We start from the raw sequence: 19834 nt of genomic DNA, 5'->3' as shown, positions 1-19834 counted from the left end.
TTATGAAAGCTTCATCAGCTGGAAGCTGAGGAGACTGCAGACAGAACAAAATAAACGGGGTGGGGTCTGGAAAAACAGGGCTGGTGAAACCCAGTGCCAGTAAAGGTCAGGTCTGTTGCAGTACATTGCTGACTGAACTTACGTACAAAACGAGGGCACATCCATCATAGCATGGGGAGTTTATTTTCCTCATCGCTGTGCTAATGTTATTCTGCCGTAGTAACAAAACATTTGCAGGACTGTGTGTAGAGCAGGGCTGGTCCCCACAGCCAGAAAGGGCTCCACGCTGTTCCTGACAGCCTTCCGTGCTCCGTGGGTCCAAGAGAAATCCCCTCTTTGTCTTCTCTATCTGTCCTGTGATGATAAGCCAGTGATGTGCTCCAAAAATGGGATCAGAGTTTAATTTTGCCTGTGTTTGCGGACTTTAAGGAGCAAGCATGTCTTGACTGATGTTGATCAGCGGACCTGCAAGCAAATCTCAGCCCGCTTGCTGCTTTCCCATCAGCTGTATCGCTGCAATATCGGTGCTAACATCGCCCAACCTGACCATAAGTGCCTTCTCCCTCCTGTTAAAGCCCACCACGAAGTTGGTGTTCAGCAGCTGCTTCTGCCTTCTGCTTGACAACTGGGCACCCACTTTCCGGATGCTGCAGAAGGACGTTCGCCTTCTGTGATTTTTGTTGGCAGGCATCCTGCAGCGTACACCAAGGGGGGAAGAAAGCTGCGCAAAAGTGAGCGGTCAAATAGGGCAATCCATAAATTTCCCTCATAGAGGTCTGCATGGCTAATGCAAATAAAGACAGACTTTCATGGATGCAGTTAGCAAGAAAGTATAGCTTGGTGGTGTTGTTTCATGGTTGGAATTGCTTGTTTTAAAAGACATTATCTTTTCCAGACTTGTGTTGTGCTTATTGGCTTCTATCTGCCTCTAAACTCCAAGAAAAGTAGGCTTTCAGGAAGGTAGTGGTAAATGATCAGAACCTTCCCACAGCCCCAAACCATTTATTGAAGCCTCAGCAACTCCTGGAGAGGTGGGGGGTGCAGAGCTTTGGTGAAACAGCACAGCTTTTGATTATCCCAAACTATTTTCAGGCAAACCAGAATGTGGTTCTGTAGATCTCCTGTAAAGATAGCAAAAAACAATTATATCTATGCCTTGTGGTGATGCAAGAAAAAAAAATAAAATCTGACAAAACACCTGGATTTCTGCTAAATTAAAATTTTATTACATTCAGGAATAGAGAAAAAAAGTATCAGTATTAAGTAGCTACACAAGTGAAGGGTATAACACAAGGTTGTTGTAACATGTTTTATTTTCAGCAAGCACAGAGAGGAAGAGAACACTTTGAAACACTTTTCTGTCCCTGGAAATGCCTGTGTTGGGACTTGTGCTGTTCTCCAGAATTGCAGTTTTGAAATTCAGGATTTTTCATACAGAATTGCTAGCTCTTTTTCTTGTTGTTAGTAAGGGAATTGTGGCCTTGTGGTGCACACTTACTCATGTTAGCCATTGACCAGGTTTTTTGGTATCCATCATTAGCGCAAGCTGCAAATTAAGCTATTGCTAGAAGAGTAGTGCAGCAGTACCCGTGTCTGGGGATGAGGACAGATACGGTATGGAAAGACCCTTAGGCAATGTCTGTTTCTTCCCCCTTTTTTAATCCAAGTGTAGTTAAATTTCATTCTGTCTTTTTAGAGAAAGGCTTCAAATGAAGCGTAGGAAATAATAAGACATAGATTCAAACAGCAGACTACTACTCCATGAGCAACGTCTGGCTGATGGCTTAAAAGCAGTGCTCAGCTTTCCAGGGAGGCAACTTGTTTATTAGCAGCCTGGTGTTGCCATAAGGAAATCCTGGCTGTTGGACTGTGCTGGTTTCTACCAGTAAGATCTGGTCATCCCGTGGATGGGAGATGCTGGCTGAGCGTGGGCAATGAGTGCTCATTTACAGCTCTGGCTGGGACTCTGTGGCTGCTCCGTGAGCCTTCGGCAGCTTCCCTACGTTGTCCCCCAGCTTGTCAGGGGTCCCTGGGATGCCCTGGAGCATCCCAAATGATACCAGGCAACCGGAATTTGGCAGCTGAGTCACATCCTGGCTCTCCTGCTTTGAAAGAATGGTGTGACATTCACTTTGGACATGGTATTTTTGAGGGTTTCATTGGGTGGAATAATGCTGTGTGTTTTCCCCCACATTGATTAATCAATCCTCATCTCCCTACATCTCCCTATTTACAGGGCTGTATTGCTTCTGTACTGTATCTCAGTTCTTATCCTTTCTTCTTTACCTCCTCCACAGAAATACATTCTTACTGTGGGGTTTGGTATGGCTGCAGGGACTATTACACCATGACAGCATCTAATTTAATAAACAATAAAGCCACTGTTTAGTATATGTAAAGTTTGTCAATGGAAGTAATGTTATCTGTGTGCTTTTTATCACCCCCACCACCAGCAGAATATGCAGGCGTGGCTTGGCATTTCTAACCTATGCATTAAGCGTTATTTGTTGCTCAGAGCCACTGTCTAAGCTGTTTTAGGTGGACTTTCCTGTCCTCTTAACTGATTAGCACACAGGTTTTGTATTAACTGATTTGGTTAATGGTGTGATTTTCCTAGTTACTGAAATGCTTAAATCATTTGAACCTCTAGCGTGGAAGCAGTTAAACATGTAAATGTATGAGAATAAATTAGACAGGTATAAACACGTCTCTCTGTGTAGGCACACGGGTGTCCACACTAGGAATCCAGGCAATGTAATTGTAATGCATATAAGCTAGAGCTAGTCAGAACAATAGCAGTGCGTGGCCCTGCGTTTCTCATAGTAAATTCTGTGGTCGTAACGCCCACATCTCCCTTGCCTCTATTGTGCGTGCTCTCATGCTATCTGGGTTGCCTTCCTCAAGGAATTTGTAATCTGAGCTGTGAACCTGGAAGCGCGTCCTCAGTCCGGGCAGAGGAATGTGGGAGCAGGTGATCTGCGCACTAAAGCAGGACACACGTGTTCGAGACATGTAGCAAACCTGTTACCGTGTAGCTGGCCTTGCAGCTTTTCTCCATGCAATTAAAGTCAGCTTTAATAGAAAAAGAGCATTATTAGAGCTGCCAGGGCAACCTTAGTCTGTCATCTTCATGGTGTATGTGCGGTAATACCATCTCCAATATGGGATTGCCTGCTGCTCTGAGCAGAGGAATATGGTGCTCAATTAATAAACATCTCGTCAGCAGCATCTCCTGTTCCTCCTCACTGTTCAGCATGTGTCCTTGGGCCGTATTTTCTGCACATTATTCAAGTCCCGTTCTGAGGAGTCACTCTTGCATGCTTTCTTGCAGCTTTCCGTAGCCTGGCACCTTCTTGCTTCACTCACGGCAGATTGTGTTTGAAGGCAGAGATGTGACGTGAAAAGGGCTGAGGTGGCGAGGCGTGGAAGTTGTGGCTGGGTTTGTGTTCTGGCCACCAGGCCACTGCTCTCCCAGGCGTCGCGGCACCTCAGGTGCTTCTGCGAGCCAGCCCCCATCTTGTGGGATGGGAGCTCACAAAGTAAGGCAGGAGCACTTCGTAGCGTCACACAGGAGATGTGTATGGAGTTTGTTTCTCCAGCGTGGCCCCTCTCTGCCTGGCCTCCGCTCCCTCCTGCCTCCCCTCGCCTCATCTGCCAGGCCTCTCCCTGCTCCTCTGGCAGCTGAAGTGGGGGTCCCGTGGGCAAGGGTCTGCTACACTGAGCAGCCCTGGCTTATCCCAGGTCCCGTGCTGCCCAAGTGGAGGGTGCTGTGGGAAGACTGTAGGTCACGAAAGACCACGTCTGAGAATATTTCAGGCACAGGGAGGTTTGCAAACGGAAGCTGCAGAAGGACCTCCTGTGTCTGACATCTTAACTTGCGACGCTTGTTTTGACTAGGATAATGTTCTTTACACGTATTTTTTCCCTGTTTGTCTATTCTTAGAAAGCTTTAAAAATCCTTTCCACCTTCCCTGGCAAATTTGCCTTGTGACGGAACGAGGCAATGCCTTATTCCAGCTGTGTTCTGTGTTTTCTGGGGACACAGGCTCATCGTCGTTAACAGCTAGAGATTTCAGAAGCGCTTCGAGTTTTATTCATTGGTGAGAAGCTGTTAATTAGGCTGTAATGTAGAAGTGGCCTCTCGAGAATTAGTCCTCGTAGGACTCCCTGTGCGGCACACAGAGGTTGGTTTCACACTCTGGTGCCTTTACAGGCAGAAGGAGCTTGTGCAGCTCTTGGCAAGTGCCTTCTTGTCCCATCTGCAGAGACGAGTTGCCCGTCCTTCTGGAGGGGGCAGCAGCTAGCAAAACAGCACAGGCAGGGTTTCTGGCTAAGTAGCCAGAGCTGTGAAGATCTTGGAAAGCTTGATCTGTTACTATTTCATGGCAGTATTTCTTAATTTCCACTGATTTGTATGTGGAATTTTAATGCTGAGCATTCTTCAGGGTACAGAGGAAATACTGAGAGCTAGCAGTGGTTTGAATGAAATTCATGAAAGCTGAGGGGCAAGTTTGATGCACGAAAGAATACATCAAAGAATTTCCCCCATTCTGAGAAGGTTGGGTTTGGGTGATTTTTTTTTCCCCAGTGCCAAGATTTTTGAAAGGAAAATGTATCTAGTAGCTCTTCTTAATTTTTTTTATTGTTGTCTCTTTGTGTAATCTAGGTTTACAGGGTATATTGACAGAACTATGAAGATGGCTATTGCTAACATGTCTTTAAAAAAAAAATTGACAAGCTTGAAGGAAAGTGGGTTGGAGATTATGCATTTTCTGCTTTCTACCTAAACGCGGTCCCAGGACACGAGTTCTACTTCAGTGCATTGCTGACTGTGAAGGGGCTCCGTCTTCTGAATATACAGAGCATCATGGCCTTTGGGATGTTGCGCATTCACCAGTTTAGCTGCTTTCTGGCTTTTGGTATTGAATGATAAACACTCCAGTTCTGCTCCTATCCTCCATTATCTGTACTCACAGCAAACCTGACCATCTTAAACATGATTAAAATATAATTCAAAAGTTATTAGCTAATTATGACGCAAAGTACTTAATTTGCCATTGCACCCTAATAACTTAAAGGTACTCCTGATAACTTGGTAATAACCGTATCATAAGCAAAGGACACGGTTGCTACTAACTTAATAGGCAGCTTCCCTCAAGATAAAACATAAATAACGTACCTCAATGAAATCGGATTCGAGCTTAGTAAAATTATCTTGGCAAGCAAAGAGAATATTTGTTAATTTTTCTGTGAAATGTTATCATTGCCAAGAAAACTTGGTTACAAAAAATAGAGATGGAGAAAGTATTTGCGTGAATAATTGATTTAACATTTCATTGGCTTAAATGATTTTAGGAAAAGTGGTTTTGATACGCGCTGGAAAACTAAAAAGTTTTCTGGGACTTATTTGCAAGATATCAAACACTGCAGGAGATGTGGGGCTTAGAGGCTTGCAGCCTGCTCTGCAGCAGATCCAGTGCGTGAGTGAGCCTGAAAAAAAGGAGCAAGGAGAGGTGGCACTGCAGTCTGGGATTAGTGCTTTAGTTAGTTTAGTTTTGGGGTTGGTCCCGTCATCTGCAGTCTGGGGTTAGTGCTGTGCTGGCCTCACCCAGGCTTCAGCTGTGCAGTGGGGGAGAGGGTTTCTGTCTACCCACAGATATACTCTTCTGGCCGTGAGTCACCAGTTCTTGACATCCCATCCCAATTATTTATTGCCTTCCTTTCTAAAACATCAGCATTTCTACAAGTGCTATTTGGGTCTGGGTGGCTGATGGTCCTGAATGTAGGCATTTGAACATCCCAGGAGAAGTATTATTAAATAATTGTTTACTTCTGGTCTGAATCTCCTTGGTTGCCAGATCACCTATTTAGTGGGGAAAATACAGGTTTTAATTTTTTTGGAAGAACTTCATTTTCAGGCAAACAGATCAGGCTATTTTATCTCCTGGGGCCTTTGCCATCCGTTGTTTAGTTCACCCCAATGTTTCCTGTGACCCACATGTTCTTGTTTGCGTGGCTGTCATTCAGTTATACATCCCCAGCATCTCCACACTCATCTGCAGCATATAAAGCTGCAGTTGTCTCTCATGGAAGTCGCATTACTGCAACATGACTGCATGGAGTTGTGCAATTTGTTCTCTCCCAGTTAATGTGTCAGTTTGTCCATGTGGGTTAGATCCAGTGACTATTGGTTCCTTTTTAATAGGCCTGATTTGCTTTCATCTTTGCTCCTGGTCCTGCCGCTGACCAAGCAGGTTATAGCAAATCCAGCGTTTCCTTTTTTTTGGCTCTGATGCCTTCCCTCGTGATACCACCTCACTCATCATTTCGAATCCTTCCCATCTGTTCCTCATATACTTTACTCTGCATTTAAGGCTGCTCACCACCTCCCATCTATCTCAATTCCTTCTAAGTGTTTTATTAGCCCCTTGAGCTTGTCCTTACCCTCTCTTTTGCCTCCATGCTCAAATAACAATCATAAGATGTTTGAAATGGTCTCCATGTTAATGATTCAGTCCTTTAATCTTTGGCAAATATTTCCACAAAGGTTCCTGACATCACTTCTACTCAGTATCTGGGATTTATCTGTTCTTTAAAATGCCATGTAACATTCTCTTTTAAATCTCGTAAGACCTGGTGTTTTAATGTCTTCTCCTTCTTGCTTTGTCTGCTTTGGCTCCTATATAAATACCTTTTCTATAGAAGGCTTAATAAGATTTTAGGTTTTAATACACTTTTCCCCTGTTACCTTCGCCTCACAATCATTGTATTCATGCTTCTTCTAATAACTTAGGAACTGTCCCTGCCAAGGAATTCCTGAGACTCATGGACATGAAACCTTAAATTAAATGTACGGAGGAAGAGATAAGAACAAATGATAATAGCACTGAGAGCAGGAGATTACAACAGGGTATTTGGTTAAAATGTGATTTTCATAATGTATGTCTTACTGAAAATTGCAAATTTATTCTCTTATATCATGTTTATGAGGCAACTTTTGTTATGCAGAGCTATGAAGGTTGCTAGGTATTCAGTTGCTGTGGATCCAAATGACATGAGATGCTGGGAAAAAAAAAAAAAAAAAAAGATGAGCAGGTTGTTACTGCTAAAGTGGTCCTTTGAAAAATGAATAAAAGCCTAGTCATTCTCCACTTGGGTAGCATAGCATTTCTCCCTGGTGTGGCTACCCCTTCAAATGTACTAGCTTCTAGGGAGAGTGCGAAATTATATAATTTAGACATATGAGGAAGTAAAATTAAATAGCCATGAGATGAGCATACCATTAAACAGATCTAATTTATAATGGGCTCTTATGCAAATTGCCTTTGAGCACTCAGCAAAAGAAAATGAAAAGAAATTAATAAGGACAATGTGGACTAAAAAGTCGCAGAGGAAAAAAAAAAAAAGTAAAAGCTTCTTCCAACTCACTCTCTGCACACCCTGGAGTGTTAAATAAGCATTCATTCGCATTAGCCACTTAAATGTAATGATGAGATAGGAAAACCTGCATTCACTTATCCCTGCTGTCTTTGCTTCTGTGGCTCGAACCACGTAAGCTTTCAACATTTTTTTTTTTTTTTTATGTTTTGTCATTATTTGCCATGCAATTCATTATTTGAGGAAGGAGATGAGGATTCGCTACTTGGGTGTCAGAGCACAGTCAAGTCCCAGGCAGGTACCTAGCATGGAACTGCGGGTACCACATTGCCAATGCTGCACCTCTTCCTCTGCCAGGCTACTGAAAGGACTTTGCACTGTGAGTTTTCCTCCCTTTTTGCTGTTTTGGGAAAGGCACGGAGAATGAGGAAAGCTGACAACTTGGAACAGTGGAAAATGATTTATTGGAAAAAAAAAATAATCAGTTTTGAGTTTGTAGTGTCCTCTTTAAATAATAATAACATGAGCGATAATATGCTGACTATATTCAGCTATAAGGGTTCTGTATTTTATTGGAGAAAAAAAAAAGATTCATTTCTACCTACTGAAATTATTAAAAGTAATGTAATATTCTGCGTGCTTGCAGATAACAAAGCTTGCTGCCTTTCCATGTTCCTTGTATTCTTCTAAGAATACAAAATAAAAAAGAGAAGAATTTTTGCTCTGTCCAGTGAAGTCACTAAAATAATCTGCAGAACTGCAGACATTTTTCATAGTGGTAAGAAAGCTGTGCAGTACTTGGCTTGTTCAATTAATAATTGGCCATCTTGCTCGTAATTACTGCTTCTTTCCCAAATACTCTGCTGAGGCAGAATATACTAAAGAATATACTTTCTCTTTATGTCTGTAATAATATATGTAAATATTTATATGTTCAGAGAGCAAGGATATAAACAGTTATGCCGTGCAGCTTTGCTGCAGACTGAGTGTATTTTTATACTTGACGAACAGGACTTGTTTCTGAAGAACTTGAGAAACCCTGTAAGCAATGTCATCTTCCCCTGCTCTTTGTTGTAGAAATGCTGTTCTGCAAGTGCTGGTCTGTGGGGACAAGGGTCCCTGTAGTATTTTATAGAAGTAAAACATTGATCTCCTCCACATCCTGTTGTTTTCTCCCCACTAAAACCAGGTTTGTGTCCTTAAAGTAAACCCAAGTTCTCTGGTGGAAGCTGAGTTTTACAATGGTTATATTTTCAACCCTTGAAGCATTTGATTTCTGATAGTGGATTATGATACTTAAAGCCAAAGACGTTAATTATTACCCATCGGAGGTCGCACTTTCAACCCATGGGACATTAATTTTCCATATATACAGAAAATTCCAGCCTGTTAGCTTTAATTAAACATATCAGAAGTAAATTTCCTTATAAATGGACTACATTTTTTTTATCCTTTACCCTTGATACTTGGCTGATTCTGCGTATAATTATCAACTTATTTTACAAGCATCCTTCAAAACATTTTGCTGTTTGGAAATCCATTCAGCTGTTATGTGTTTGTCATTTCAATATTTATATATATCTTTGTCAGTCATCAGCTGAAGTTGTTGGGAAGGAGATGGGGAAAAGCATCTTTTAGGTTTTCCTGGGAAGCGAAATTATAATGAACATGGCTTCACAGTCTTTTCTCATGCCAGCAGCCTGGTGTCACTTAAGCATTTAAAATTTCAGCATGAGACCAAGCAGAAGGAAAAGCAGAGCTGTGGGAGACAGGGAGGATGGGTGCTCAAATATTATAGTCTAGCGAGTGTGCAGCACGAGGCAGGGCAGAGTTTGCTGCTGTGCTTCTTCTGGTCTCCAGTCTCTTCTCATGGCAGCAAATGCAGTTTAGACCCTGCCACCAAGCTATCACAAGTCCTTCCCTGGGGGCCATGAAGCTGGGATCTGTAGTTTTCCATCCAAAAAAGGCTTTAATTTTATTTACAGAAGTCTCCTGAAGCTGCTGTACCATTTGAAAATACCATTGCGTACCGCAAAGTGGTCCTGGGGAGGGGAGGAGTTGGTGCTTAGCAGTTCCTCAGCTCTTAGCAATTCCTCGTGGTTTGCTGCTGCTGGAAGGCAGCAGCACGCGAAGGTGGCACTTTGCTAGCTCCTCCAAGCCGGACGGACTGGCCTTTGGGTCCCTGCTGTTTGTGCGCTGGTGTCAGCTTTGTGATTTTGTCAGAAGGCTCCAGCCTCCGATACTATCTTGTTCTTCTTCTAAACAATTAATCAAATGAAGACAGAAAGCCTAGAGGTTTAAAATATGTAATTATAACAGTAATTTAGAACTAGGGAAATGCTGCAGAAACCAATTACAATTATACATTTCAGTAATGACTGACTTGGCCAAATATATGGAGTTTGTGTGTGAATTCTTGGCAGATTCCAAGACAACGTATGGGAGAAAATCAAATCTAAATGCCTCATGTTACCGTATTAGACATAAATGTTGCTCATCCACCTCGTGAACAGAAGTCTGTATTATATGGCCTGTCACAGCTTAAATTTTGAGCAGCAGGGCAGGCACTAACAAGTAACCGTGGAAGAAAGCTTGAATTGTTCTAAGGGATAGCTTTGAGAATTTTTTTTTGTGCTGGATCATACTGGAAAATACATGTAATTCCTTATATGTTGCAGATTTCACGTGGTTTGAAATGATTCTGACATTTCCTACAGAATTTTAAATGGCCAGCCAAGGTTAATGGGTCTTTATTTCCCAGTCTTCACCTCTCCCAGCCAGTGAGAAGGAAGAGACAAGACTTGACTCCTGTCCAAAATGTGTTACTGGGTGTACTGTTGTGATGCCCGCCGTGAGCACGAATGCCATTTCCAACTCTGTTTGGGTTGGCTGTGCTGTTTTAAAGGAAGGATATGTGGCTGTGGGCGCGAATCATCCTCTGTTCACATCCTGCACTGGGCCGGGGCGATCCCGAACATCAGTACAGACTGTGTGACGAATGGATTGGGAGCAGGCTTGTGGAGAAGGACTTGGGGTACTGGTGGTTAAATAAAAGAATATGAGCTGACAATGTGTCCTTGCAGCCCAGAAAGCCAACCATACCCTGGGCTGCATCAAAAGATGCATGCCCAGCAGGTTGAGGGAGGTGATTCACAGGAGGCTTCATTGCCTTATGAGGGAGAACTTCTTTATGTTTCGGGTGACAGAGCCCTGGAACAGGCTGCCCAGAGAGGTTGTGGAGTCTCCTTCTTTGGAGATATTCAAAACCCGCCTGGATGCCGTCCTGTGTAGCATGCTATATGTGACCCTGCTTGAGCAGAGGGGTTGGACTACATGGTCCCTGGAGGTCCCTTCCAACCTCAGCCATTCTATGATTTCCCCTCCTTTGCTCTGCTCTCATGAGACCCTGCCTGGAGTGCTCCATTCAGCTCTGGGGCCCCCAGCACAAGAAGGACACGGAGCTGTTGCAGTGAGTCCTGAGGAGGGCCACGAGGACGGTCAGAGGGCTGGAGCACCTCTCCTATGAGGGAGTTGGGTTTGTTCAGCCTGGAGAAGAGAAAGCTCTGGGGAGACCTTATAGTGGCCTTCCAGTACCTAAAGGGGGCCTATAGGAAAGCTGGTAAGAGACTTATTGCAAGGGGCAATGTTTTTAAACTAAAAAAGGGGAGATTTAGAGTAGACATTAGGAAGAAATTCTTCACTCAGAGGGTGGTGAGGCACTGGAACAGGTTGCCCAGAGAAGCTGCGGATGCCCCATCCCTGGAGGTGTTCAAGGCCAGGCTGAATGGGGCCCTGGGCAACCCGGCCTGGTGGGAGGTGTCCCTGCCTGTGGCAGGGGTTGGAACAAAATGAGCTTTAAGGTCCCTTCCAACCCAAGCCATTTGATGATAATGTAAAGCCCAGTTTCTCAGCAGTTCTCCACAACCTCACAGCAAGCCCTGCCATCCTTCCAACTTTGGGAGCTGTTTTCATCTTTTTGAACCCTTGCTGAAGATCGCTTTTCCTTGCTCAGGTACAGGTGTATCTCAACCTGGGGTGCTCTGTGCAGCCAGGAGAGTTGGTCGTGTCTGAGCTGTGCTGGTTTGGGGTTTGGTTTTCTGTGAGAGATCAAAGCAGCCTCAGGCTGGCGATGAAGAATGGTGTTTCCTCGCTTCTTTTAAAAGAAAAACAGGGTGTCATGGCTATTCGTTGTGCTTGTGGGATCCATTTTGTAAAAAGACAGGCTTGTACCTTGCTTAAAAAAGGCCTGTGCCTATGCCAAAAGCAGAGTATGATCAGGGAACAAGAGTCCATCACTGGATGGGCTCTTCCACACAGTCCACCAGCTGCATGCTGGTGTACGGTGGTGATGTTGCACGTTCCTTATTGAACTGCACAGGTCTTTCTGTGCTAATTCCCAAAACGTATTAGTAATATTAGGACAAAAACTCCATACGAATGAGTTTTTTCATTAAAACAATAACCTGCAGAATCTGTGGAATGTTGCAGAATGTTACAGCTTGTGACAAGGCTCCAAAATCATGCCCAAGAATGTCAGTAGTGTTTCATGCAAAGCCTCCACGTGACGTATCACAAGTTAGCTATTTTGAGACTGTTTTGTTTACAGTTCTTTGGAGGGGTGGCATCGGGAAGAGTCAAAAAGTGCTTCCACATGCACGTATAGGCACATAAACATGCACACATCAGATGTGCCAGTCACCCCTGGTGATTTAATTGGGAAATTGTGAGTAACTCCGGAGTGTTTTGCAAACACCTCAGCGCAAAAACACGGCGTGTATTTCATGTTACTGTGGCAGGGGGGGTGTTCCCAATTTTTAGCCCTTCCTACGGCTCTGACCAAATCAGGTTTTGCAAGGAACACCTCTAGAAAATGTGTGTTCAGCCAGCAGCTGATGTTGCAAGTGTTTTTAGCAAGCGAAGGCTCTCTGGGCAACTGTGTGGTGGTGGGTGGTCTCTGTAAACGCTGAGGCATTTCTCCTAATTATTTTAGAGCATGCTAACTGATACCTGCCACAAATGGCTGGGTTTTGCTGTGAAATCATTACCTCACATGGAAACTTTATAACTTTTACTTCCCCAACTACTTTGTCCGCACTGCTCCCTAAATTGTGGCGGTCCAAGCATTGGTTGCAGTAAATAGCATCCAATAAATGATCTGGGCTTAAAAATAATAATGAAATAATTAAATAAAAAGTTTTTCCTGAGTGTAATTTTCAAGCTAATTCACCATGTACTCCTCCAGGAAGTGGAACAGAGCCGATCGAGGAGGTTGGTGCAGCAGGGTGGGATGGGGTCTGCTCATGGGACCATTGAGAAAGATGCCCCAAATACTCTAGCATTGTCATCTCATGAGACAGGGCTTTGGGCAGCAAGTTTTCCCAGTCACTGCTGAGCTGTGCGTGGTCTGACACTGACGTTCACCTCTTGTTTCCTCTCCAGAATCGGCAGGCTCTTCGATGGCACGGAGCCCATCGTCCTCGACAGCCTCAAGCAGCATTATTTCATCGACAGAGATGGGCAAATGTTCAGATATATCTTGAATTTTTTAAGAACATCAAAACTCCTCATTCCTGATGATTTCAAGGTGAGATTTCAAGGGACTTGGATGTTTTGCATGTACCTTGGTAAAGCAAGAGTCTGACATATAATCAAAACAGAGCCCCAGACAGTGGACACTTGTGGAATATGGTGCTTGATTTCAGGTACTTGGCAAAAGTAAGCATGGGGTTGCTACAGTGGCATCTGTCAGGCTTTCCTAGAGTGGCATCAATATTAAATTTTCCCCTCCTAGGTATAGTGTGATGGAGTAATCTTGCCACATTTGACCTAGGGAAATTAAACATTGTAGGATGATGATGGAAACAAAGGATGTTACCATCTGCAACCAACCGATCATGAGCTTTGCTGGTTACTTGTCCTGTCATCCTCTTTTATCATTCCCTTCTGATTGCAGCAACTCCAGCTTCCACTCATGTGCTGAAATTCAGAGAACCACGTGGGAATCATGGTATTGACAAAATAAACAGCACACATGGTAATACATGAACATTACGTTGTAGAATATTTTCTTCCTTAGACTCCTGGATGCACACTGGAAATTTAATTTTACATTTTTAGAGAAATCAGGGATGAATAGTTCCACATTTATCGTTTAACCTTTATTTTAAAAGTCTGCCTTTCTCTTTTTGATAACAAATTTGTAATAGTTCAACATATCAGACGTCAGCCTACAGAGGCAGGCCGTAGGACTCTGTGTGCTTGCAGGTATGTAGGTGTAGCTGTGAAGTGAGTGCTGGAGACCAAAGCTGCAATCAGAAGAGATCCTTATCATTACTTTATGAATGCATATCAGCGTGGCTGGCTGCACCATTAGTTCACCATAGGAAATGCAGCAATTTAGACGGAACAGAAGAGGTGATGTGGAAGGGTTAGAGCAGTTCACACTGGAGTGCAGTCTTTTATCCCTCATATCTGAGACATTTTCAGGTGTTCGGGGCATAATAGGTGTGAGGTTCAGTTCAGGAGCAATCTTTGATTTGTCTGCTGTGGATACCTACATACTTCTCTCTGGGTGATGTGGTAGACCTACCCGAATAATGTGGGAGTTTAGAAACTGCTGATAGCATCATGTCCTTCTTTTGAAGCCTTGGAATGTCTTTGTGCTTGTCCTGAAAGCAATCAAAAATACAGAAAAAGCCACCTCCCATGCAATATTAAGAAATTATATATGCAGGGTCCTTTAACCACATAAATATACCATAGCTCAGCTGAAATTAGAGATGTTAAATCCTGGCAAGTTCACCTAACCACCATGATGTTCAAAGGGGTGTCCCTTCCAGTTGTGCTGTAAGTCATCCAACAGAGCAGTGCTTAAAGTGAACTGCAGGCCCCCCCCTTTTTTTTAAGAAATATATAGATGACTTTGTCATTAGACATTAAATATAAGCAGTATTCTGAATATGCTTCAGGTGTCCTATACCCATCAAGTATTCAGTCTGTAGCCCAAATCAGAGCTGTGTTGACTGTTATCAGTCGCCTCTTGTGGTCATTTGATTCCTCTGCCTTCCCTAGTTCTGATGTGTGTTTTTTTTGGTTTGGTTTTGTTTTGTTTTGTTTTTTTCTCCGTATCTTCCAAATAGTCTTATGGTCTTAAACCTAGAAAAACAATTTTGATTTTTTTTATTATTATATTTATTTATTTATTTAAAATACAGCAGTAGACAAAATCGGGATCATCAATTCTAAATTACATCTGTACTGGCTATGCGTAGAAATGCGTTCTCTCTGCTCTGGTGTTTGAGATGATGTAGTAAACAATACTGTTGGCAAAATGGAGAGGTATTAAAAAATACTTAATTTTTAAAATGCAGTAATATGTGCAATTCATTATGCAAATATCTGAAGCATTTTGCACCGAGAACCATTGCAGTCTCTCTCATTTACATTCTTATACCTTTACAATGCCTGCTAGCATTGCTGTAAGAAGCGATGGATCCTCATGATGAATTTTCTGAAACCTGATTGAATTCTGTTCCATCTGTTCAATGAGGTCATTATTTTATGACATCACTGTGGGGATAAAGATGTGGGGCAAAGTGGAATGTGACTGCCTGGATTATTCCATAGCATGAGGAACCTGATCAAGTGTAACTTCCCCCCTCCCCACACGAATGCTGCTATACCCAGTCTGTTTTAAGTTGCTGATGGGGTTTTTGTTTATTTGTTTATTATTTCTTGCACTATTATTTTATTACACCTTCCTATGCAGTAGCTATGAGCTATGTCTGAAAGGTTCCAGATCTAGGGCAGCATTAGCCTGAATAACCGTATACATTAAGTGGTACATTATCAATGCCTCTTTCTTAATTGTGCACAGTAATATGTGTGTCTTTCAGGACTACAGCTTGCTATACGAAGAAGCAAAGTATTTCCAGCTTCAGCCCATGCTAGGAGAGATGGAAAGGTGGAAACAGGACCGGGAGAGTGGCCGCTTCTCCAAGTCTTGTGAGTGCCTGGTGGTGCGAGTTGCCCCAGATCTCGGAGAGAGGATTACACTGAGTGGTGATAAGTCATTGATAGAAGAAGTGTTTCCAGAAATCGGTGATGTGATGTGTAATTCTGTCAATGCCGGCTGGAATCATGACTCAACGCATGTCATCAGATTTCCTCTGAACGGATACTGTCACCTCAACTCAGTTCAGGTAGGCGGTCACAAACACATTTATTGGAGGGGAGCTTGCTGACCAGGTACCTGTGGGTTGACGCGCGTCTCTCTCACTGGAAGGTTTCAATGAACAAAATCAGCTGGAGTCTCTGAGCTAATTATTTACTTCTGTGGATCAAGGCTGTTGTCTCAACTAAATTCTCACATATCATCACCAAATCTCTTTGCAAAACAAACTACAGTAGTGTTGAAAACAGCGTTAAGAGGTATATTTGCCTCAATTTATAAAGACACTGTACATTTGGAGAAACATTTTTTTGACACTTGAATATAAGGCAACTGTTCAACCCTGCTTCTAGTCCCGTGCCCTGCTTGTCATAAATATTTTTTGGGGTTGATGAGAGGGCCTAGGGACATCTCAAGCTAGGGAAGGAGGGTGCCACTTCCCCACAGAGCTATTGTGAAAGCATCAGGCTATGTCCCTTCACCTCGGAAGGTAACAATTGCCATGCACTGAGAAAGGTAGTGGAGGTACTCTGATTTCCTAAAGTCCTTAGGAGCTCTGAAACTGAATAGAGAGGAGAGAAGAGAAGAACAAAAAATGTAAAGCCCTGGTCTCTTATTCGGAGGAACACAGGAGAAGTGAGGGGAAAAGGGAGTTAGTTGGAGAAAGAGGTAACTGGGCATTGGTGTTGGCTGGCCTCTGAAATGACGGCCATGCATCCACAAAGGGAGAGCACAGCCAGCCTCCTCATCCTCCTAATTCTCCTCCTTCTCCTAGAGTATTTCTGGAGAAGGGAGCAGCCAGCAGCCACAGGAGAAGGAGACTCTCAGCCCGCTCTGTTACACCTCAACGTGGAACATCCTTATGGGGCTTTGACCCTTGTGTGAGACTGTCAGGCAAGCAGAAATGTGAAGGATTCTTATAGGGCAGTAGGGGGGAAGTTATCACACACACACAGTAAAAACTAGCATATAATTTTTCCAGTGTTACCCAGGTCTTTTGCATTTGATAATTATATCCCTAAATGTTTCTTGAACAAAATGTACCATGTGCTTTTTACCGTGGACAAAAACAACTGGCTCATTCTTTCTCCTTCATGAGGTGGCAACAATGACACATCTGCTTATTGCAAAAATGGACCTATCTAATTCTGTGGTCCTAGGGAAGGGCCTTCTTTTTCACATTCAGAGCATGTGGAAATAACTGAAATCAGTAGTATTTGTTTAAAAAAAACAATTGTGAAATGGGTAAAATAATCTGGGAGACAAACGCAGGTAATTTCTGGAAGAATTGCATTAAGCTTACAAGCTGTAGTGTCATCTGTTTTATTCTTTGTCAGTTAAAAATAAATCCACACCCACCTTCAACTAAGTTAGCACATCATGCACAGGCAGCAATTTGGAGTGAGAGCGCTTTTTAACATCTGGAATCATCACTAGCACTATTGATGCAATTTGGTTTAAGTACACCTCCTAAATGCTCCAGACTTAGGAGCAAATTCTTGCATGGAGACTTGCCAATTGAGCTTGACATCTTTCTGCTGCCAGGTCTTGCTCTCCAGGTCACAAAGGTCTGCTCCCATCCCCTGATGAAGTGGGTTGAGCAATGTGGTATGTGCTGAGGGCTCTCTAGATGCTGCATATAATGCTAGTGCTTCAATAGGAGAAGGGGTAGTCCTATCTGACCTGTCAAGACATGGTTAATGCGTGCTATGCTTGGACAGTTGTCTCTTAAATAATTGGCCTTTATTGTCATGCTGAAACATCAAAGTTGTTTTGTCACAGTGACTAATGCAAATTTAGAACACTGCTGCATGCAAGATTATAATGGAAAAGGGATATTGCATTCAAGGAGGGATATTGAGCTACATGTCCAGGGAATCACAGAATGGCTTGGGTTGGTTGGAAGGGACCTTAAAGATCACCTTGTTCCAGCCCCCTGCCATGGGCAGGGACACCTCCCACCAGACCAGGCTGCCCAAAGCCCCATCCAACCTGGCCTCGAACACCTCCAGGGATGGGGCATCCACAGCTTCTCTGGGCAGCCTGTGGCAGTTCCTTACCACCCTCTGAAGAATTTCCTCCTAACATCTAATCTACATCTCCCCTCTTTTAGTTTAAAACCGTTCCCCCTTGTCCTGTCTTATATGACTGAGCAAAGTTGCTCTCCATCTTTTTTATAAGTCCTCTGTAAGTACTGAAAAGCTACAGTAAGGTCTCCCCAGGGCCTTTCCTTCCCCAGGCCGAACATCTCCGTCATTCTCCATAGGAGAGGTGCTCCAGCCCTCTGATCAACTTGGTGGCCCTCCTCTGGACCCGCTCTAACAGAACCTCATCCTTCTTGTGCTGGGGGCCCCAGACCTGGACATAGTACTTCCAGGGGGGCAAATGTCTTATGATAGTTGTCAAAGCAATTTTATCCTTTAGCAGCTTAGCTTTTTTCCTGATGTTTACATTTTTGTCACAAAATAAAGATTGCCAAGCCTACTTAGTGATGTGCAGAACTCAAGTCAGAGAGGCAAAATACACACAGGCTTCAAGAGAGATGCTGATCCCACGCTGATGATGCCACATTTTCCATTTGGGGGGAAGTAAGCATCTCTGTCCAAAGACCAATATGAGGCAAGACAGGGACTGTGGTAGGCCTGGAAAGTGGGGTGTGGACTCAGTGATTTGCCCAGGGCTGAGCTAGTTTCTTGATCCATCACATTTTCTCTCAGGACTTAACTTCTCCTCCTGTATTTTTCAGTGGCTTGCATTGAGACATTTTGGGGGAATTTGGGCTTATATTATTAAATGCTAAAGATGAAGTTAAATAAAACTCACACTGAAGTTTTGATGTTTGATCTTCACTGGGGGCTTCTGAAACTCTTTTCCCACCTCCTGCTTTTTGAGATTTGTCTGCTGTGTAATTAGCTGTATTTTGGAAAGACATTTGCTGACCTGTAGTGTAAAAATGCATGTAAAAATGTGATGTCTTGTAGTTTTATGGACATTATGAATCCCCGCTTGCTTCTGCCCCTGTCCCAGCTCTCTGCTTGCCCTTGCTGTCCTAGCACGTGTCCTAGCTAGGTCCCAGGTTTTACCACTGGTACGAGTACAGCCTCAGATCTTGGCAGTCATGCTTGCTTTTTAGTCTCTAGAAAATCTGATGGTAACTTTTCTGAAATTACGACCACGGTATCTGCATTATCGCAATTGAACTGAAGTGTTTGCTCAGTGTGCTTCAGTGTCTGATGTGCAATCCTGTATTTGCCCTATTGTACTGTAAATTGTGTGGAGCAGAGAATGCATTTTTTCAGGCACGAATCTGTGGGTAGGAGAATACTGTATTTGCTGACACTACTAAAGAATACCTATTTTTCTCCATTTTTCTTCTTATTGCTCTGTGCCCAAAAGTCAGCAGAAATCAGACAATATGATAGAGCTTAGGAAACCAGTGAGTGGATCTGTGTAACCACATTTGTTTTCTAGCTGGATCCATTTGAACGCAGCAACTATCATCCTTGGACAGCGAATAGTCTGTTTATTTACTTACACATTGGTGTTTTGTTTCCTCTTTTTGCAGGTACTTGAGAGGTTACAGCAAAGAGGGTTTGAGATTGTTGGCTCATGTGGAGGTGGGGTGGACTCTTCCCAATTCAGTGAATACGTACTGAGACGAGAACTCAGAAGGACATCTCGTGCACCCTCCGTCATTCGAATAAAGCAAGAGCCTCTGGACTAAAATGGACATGTTTCTTTATGCAAAAAAAAAAAAAAAAAGATAGAAAGGAAAAAAAAAAAAAAAGAAAAAAAAAGGGGACGTTTCATTCATGTGCAGTTTGGACTCCAAACAGGTCCTGGAACTAAAATTGAATAAAAGACGCATTTATATCAAATATAGAGACCACACCTGAATTCATATGGGAACACTTGGAATAGTAGTAATAATAATAACCTCAAGGTGTAAATGAAAACACACACACTCGTATATCTGTATGTATGTATATGTATGTATGTACATACATGTACGTATATGTCAAAGAGTAGGAAATGCAACAACAAAGTGGTAGGTGAGGTTGGTGCTGTGATGGCCATTAAGTGTCCTAGGCCTTACTCGGGCCCACTTAACGGTGTACAAGCCATTACCATTGGGGAATCCATGGACTGCTCATAATGCATTTTCCATTGCCAAACACCATCCGATTTTTAATGTGTACACACCTTGATTCAACTTTATTTGCATATGGAGGTTCATGTCTGTCTTTTTTAGAGGTGGATGGGCAGGCGTTCAGGAGACGACCATCC

General features: G+C 43.2%; 1 protein-coding gene across 6 annotated transcripts in view; it reads left to right on the top strand.

Annotated features, from left to right (window-relative positions):
• The window catches only part of KCTD1 (potassium channel tetramerization domain containing 1), a 97797-nt gene extending 78368 nt beyond the window's left edge, over positions 1-19429 (top strand). For all 6 annotated transcript variants that reach the window (XM_035317482.1, XM_035317484.1, XM_035317483.1 and 3 more), the window contains 3 exons: positions 12817-12961; positions 15273-15578; positions 19113-19429. In XM_035317482.1, the coding sequence (XP_035173373.1) occupies positions 12817-12961; positions 15273-15578; positions 19113-19271 (610 nt within the window). In that variant the 3' untranslated portion in view covers positions 19272-19429. The remainder of the gene's footprint in view (positions 1-12816; positions 12962-15272; positions 15579-19112) is intronic.
• The last annotated feature ends 405 nt before the right edge of the window (positions 19430-19834 follow it).

This window comes from Oxyura jamaicensis, chromosome 2 (assembly GCF_011077185.1).
Source record: "Oxyura jamaicensis isolate SHBP4307 breed ruddy duck chromosome 2, BPBGC_Ojam_1.0, whole genome shotgun sequence".
Classification (NCBI taxonomy): domain Eukaryota; kingdom Metazoa; phylum Chordata; class Aves; order Anseriformes; family Anatidae; genus Oxyura; species Oxyura jamaicensis.
The sequence above is the reverse complement of the archived record's forward strand: the minus strand, read 5'-3'. Positions and strand labels throughout refer to the sequence as shown.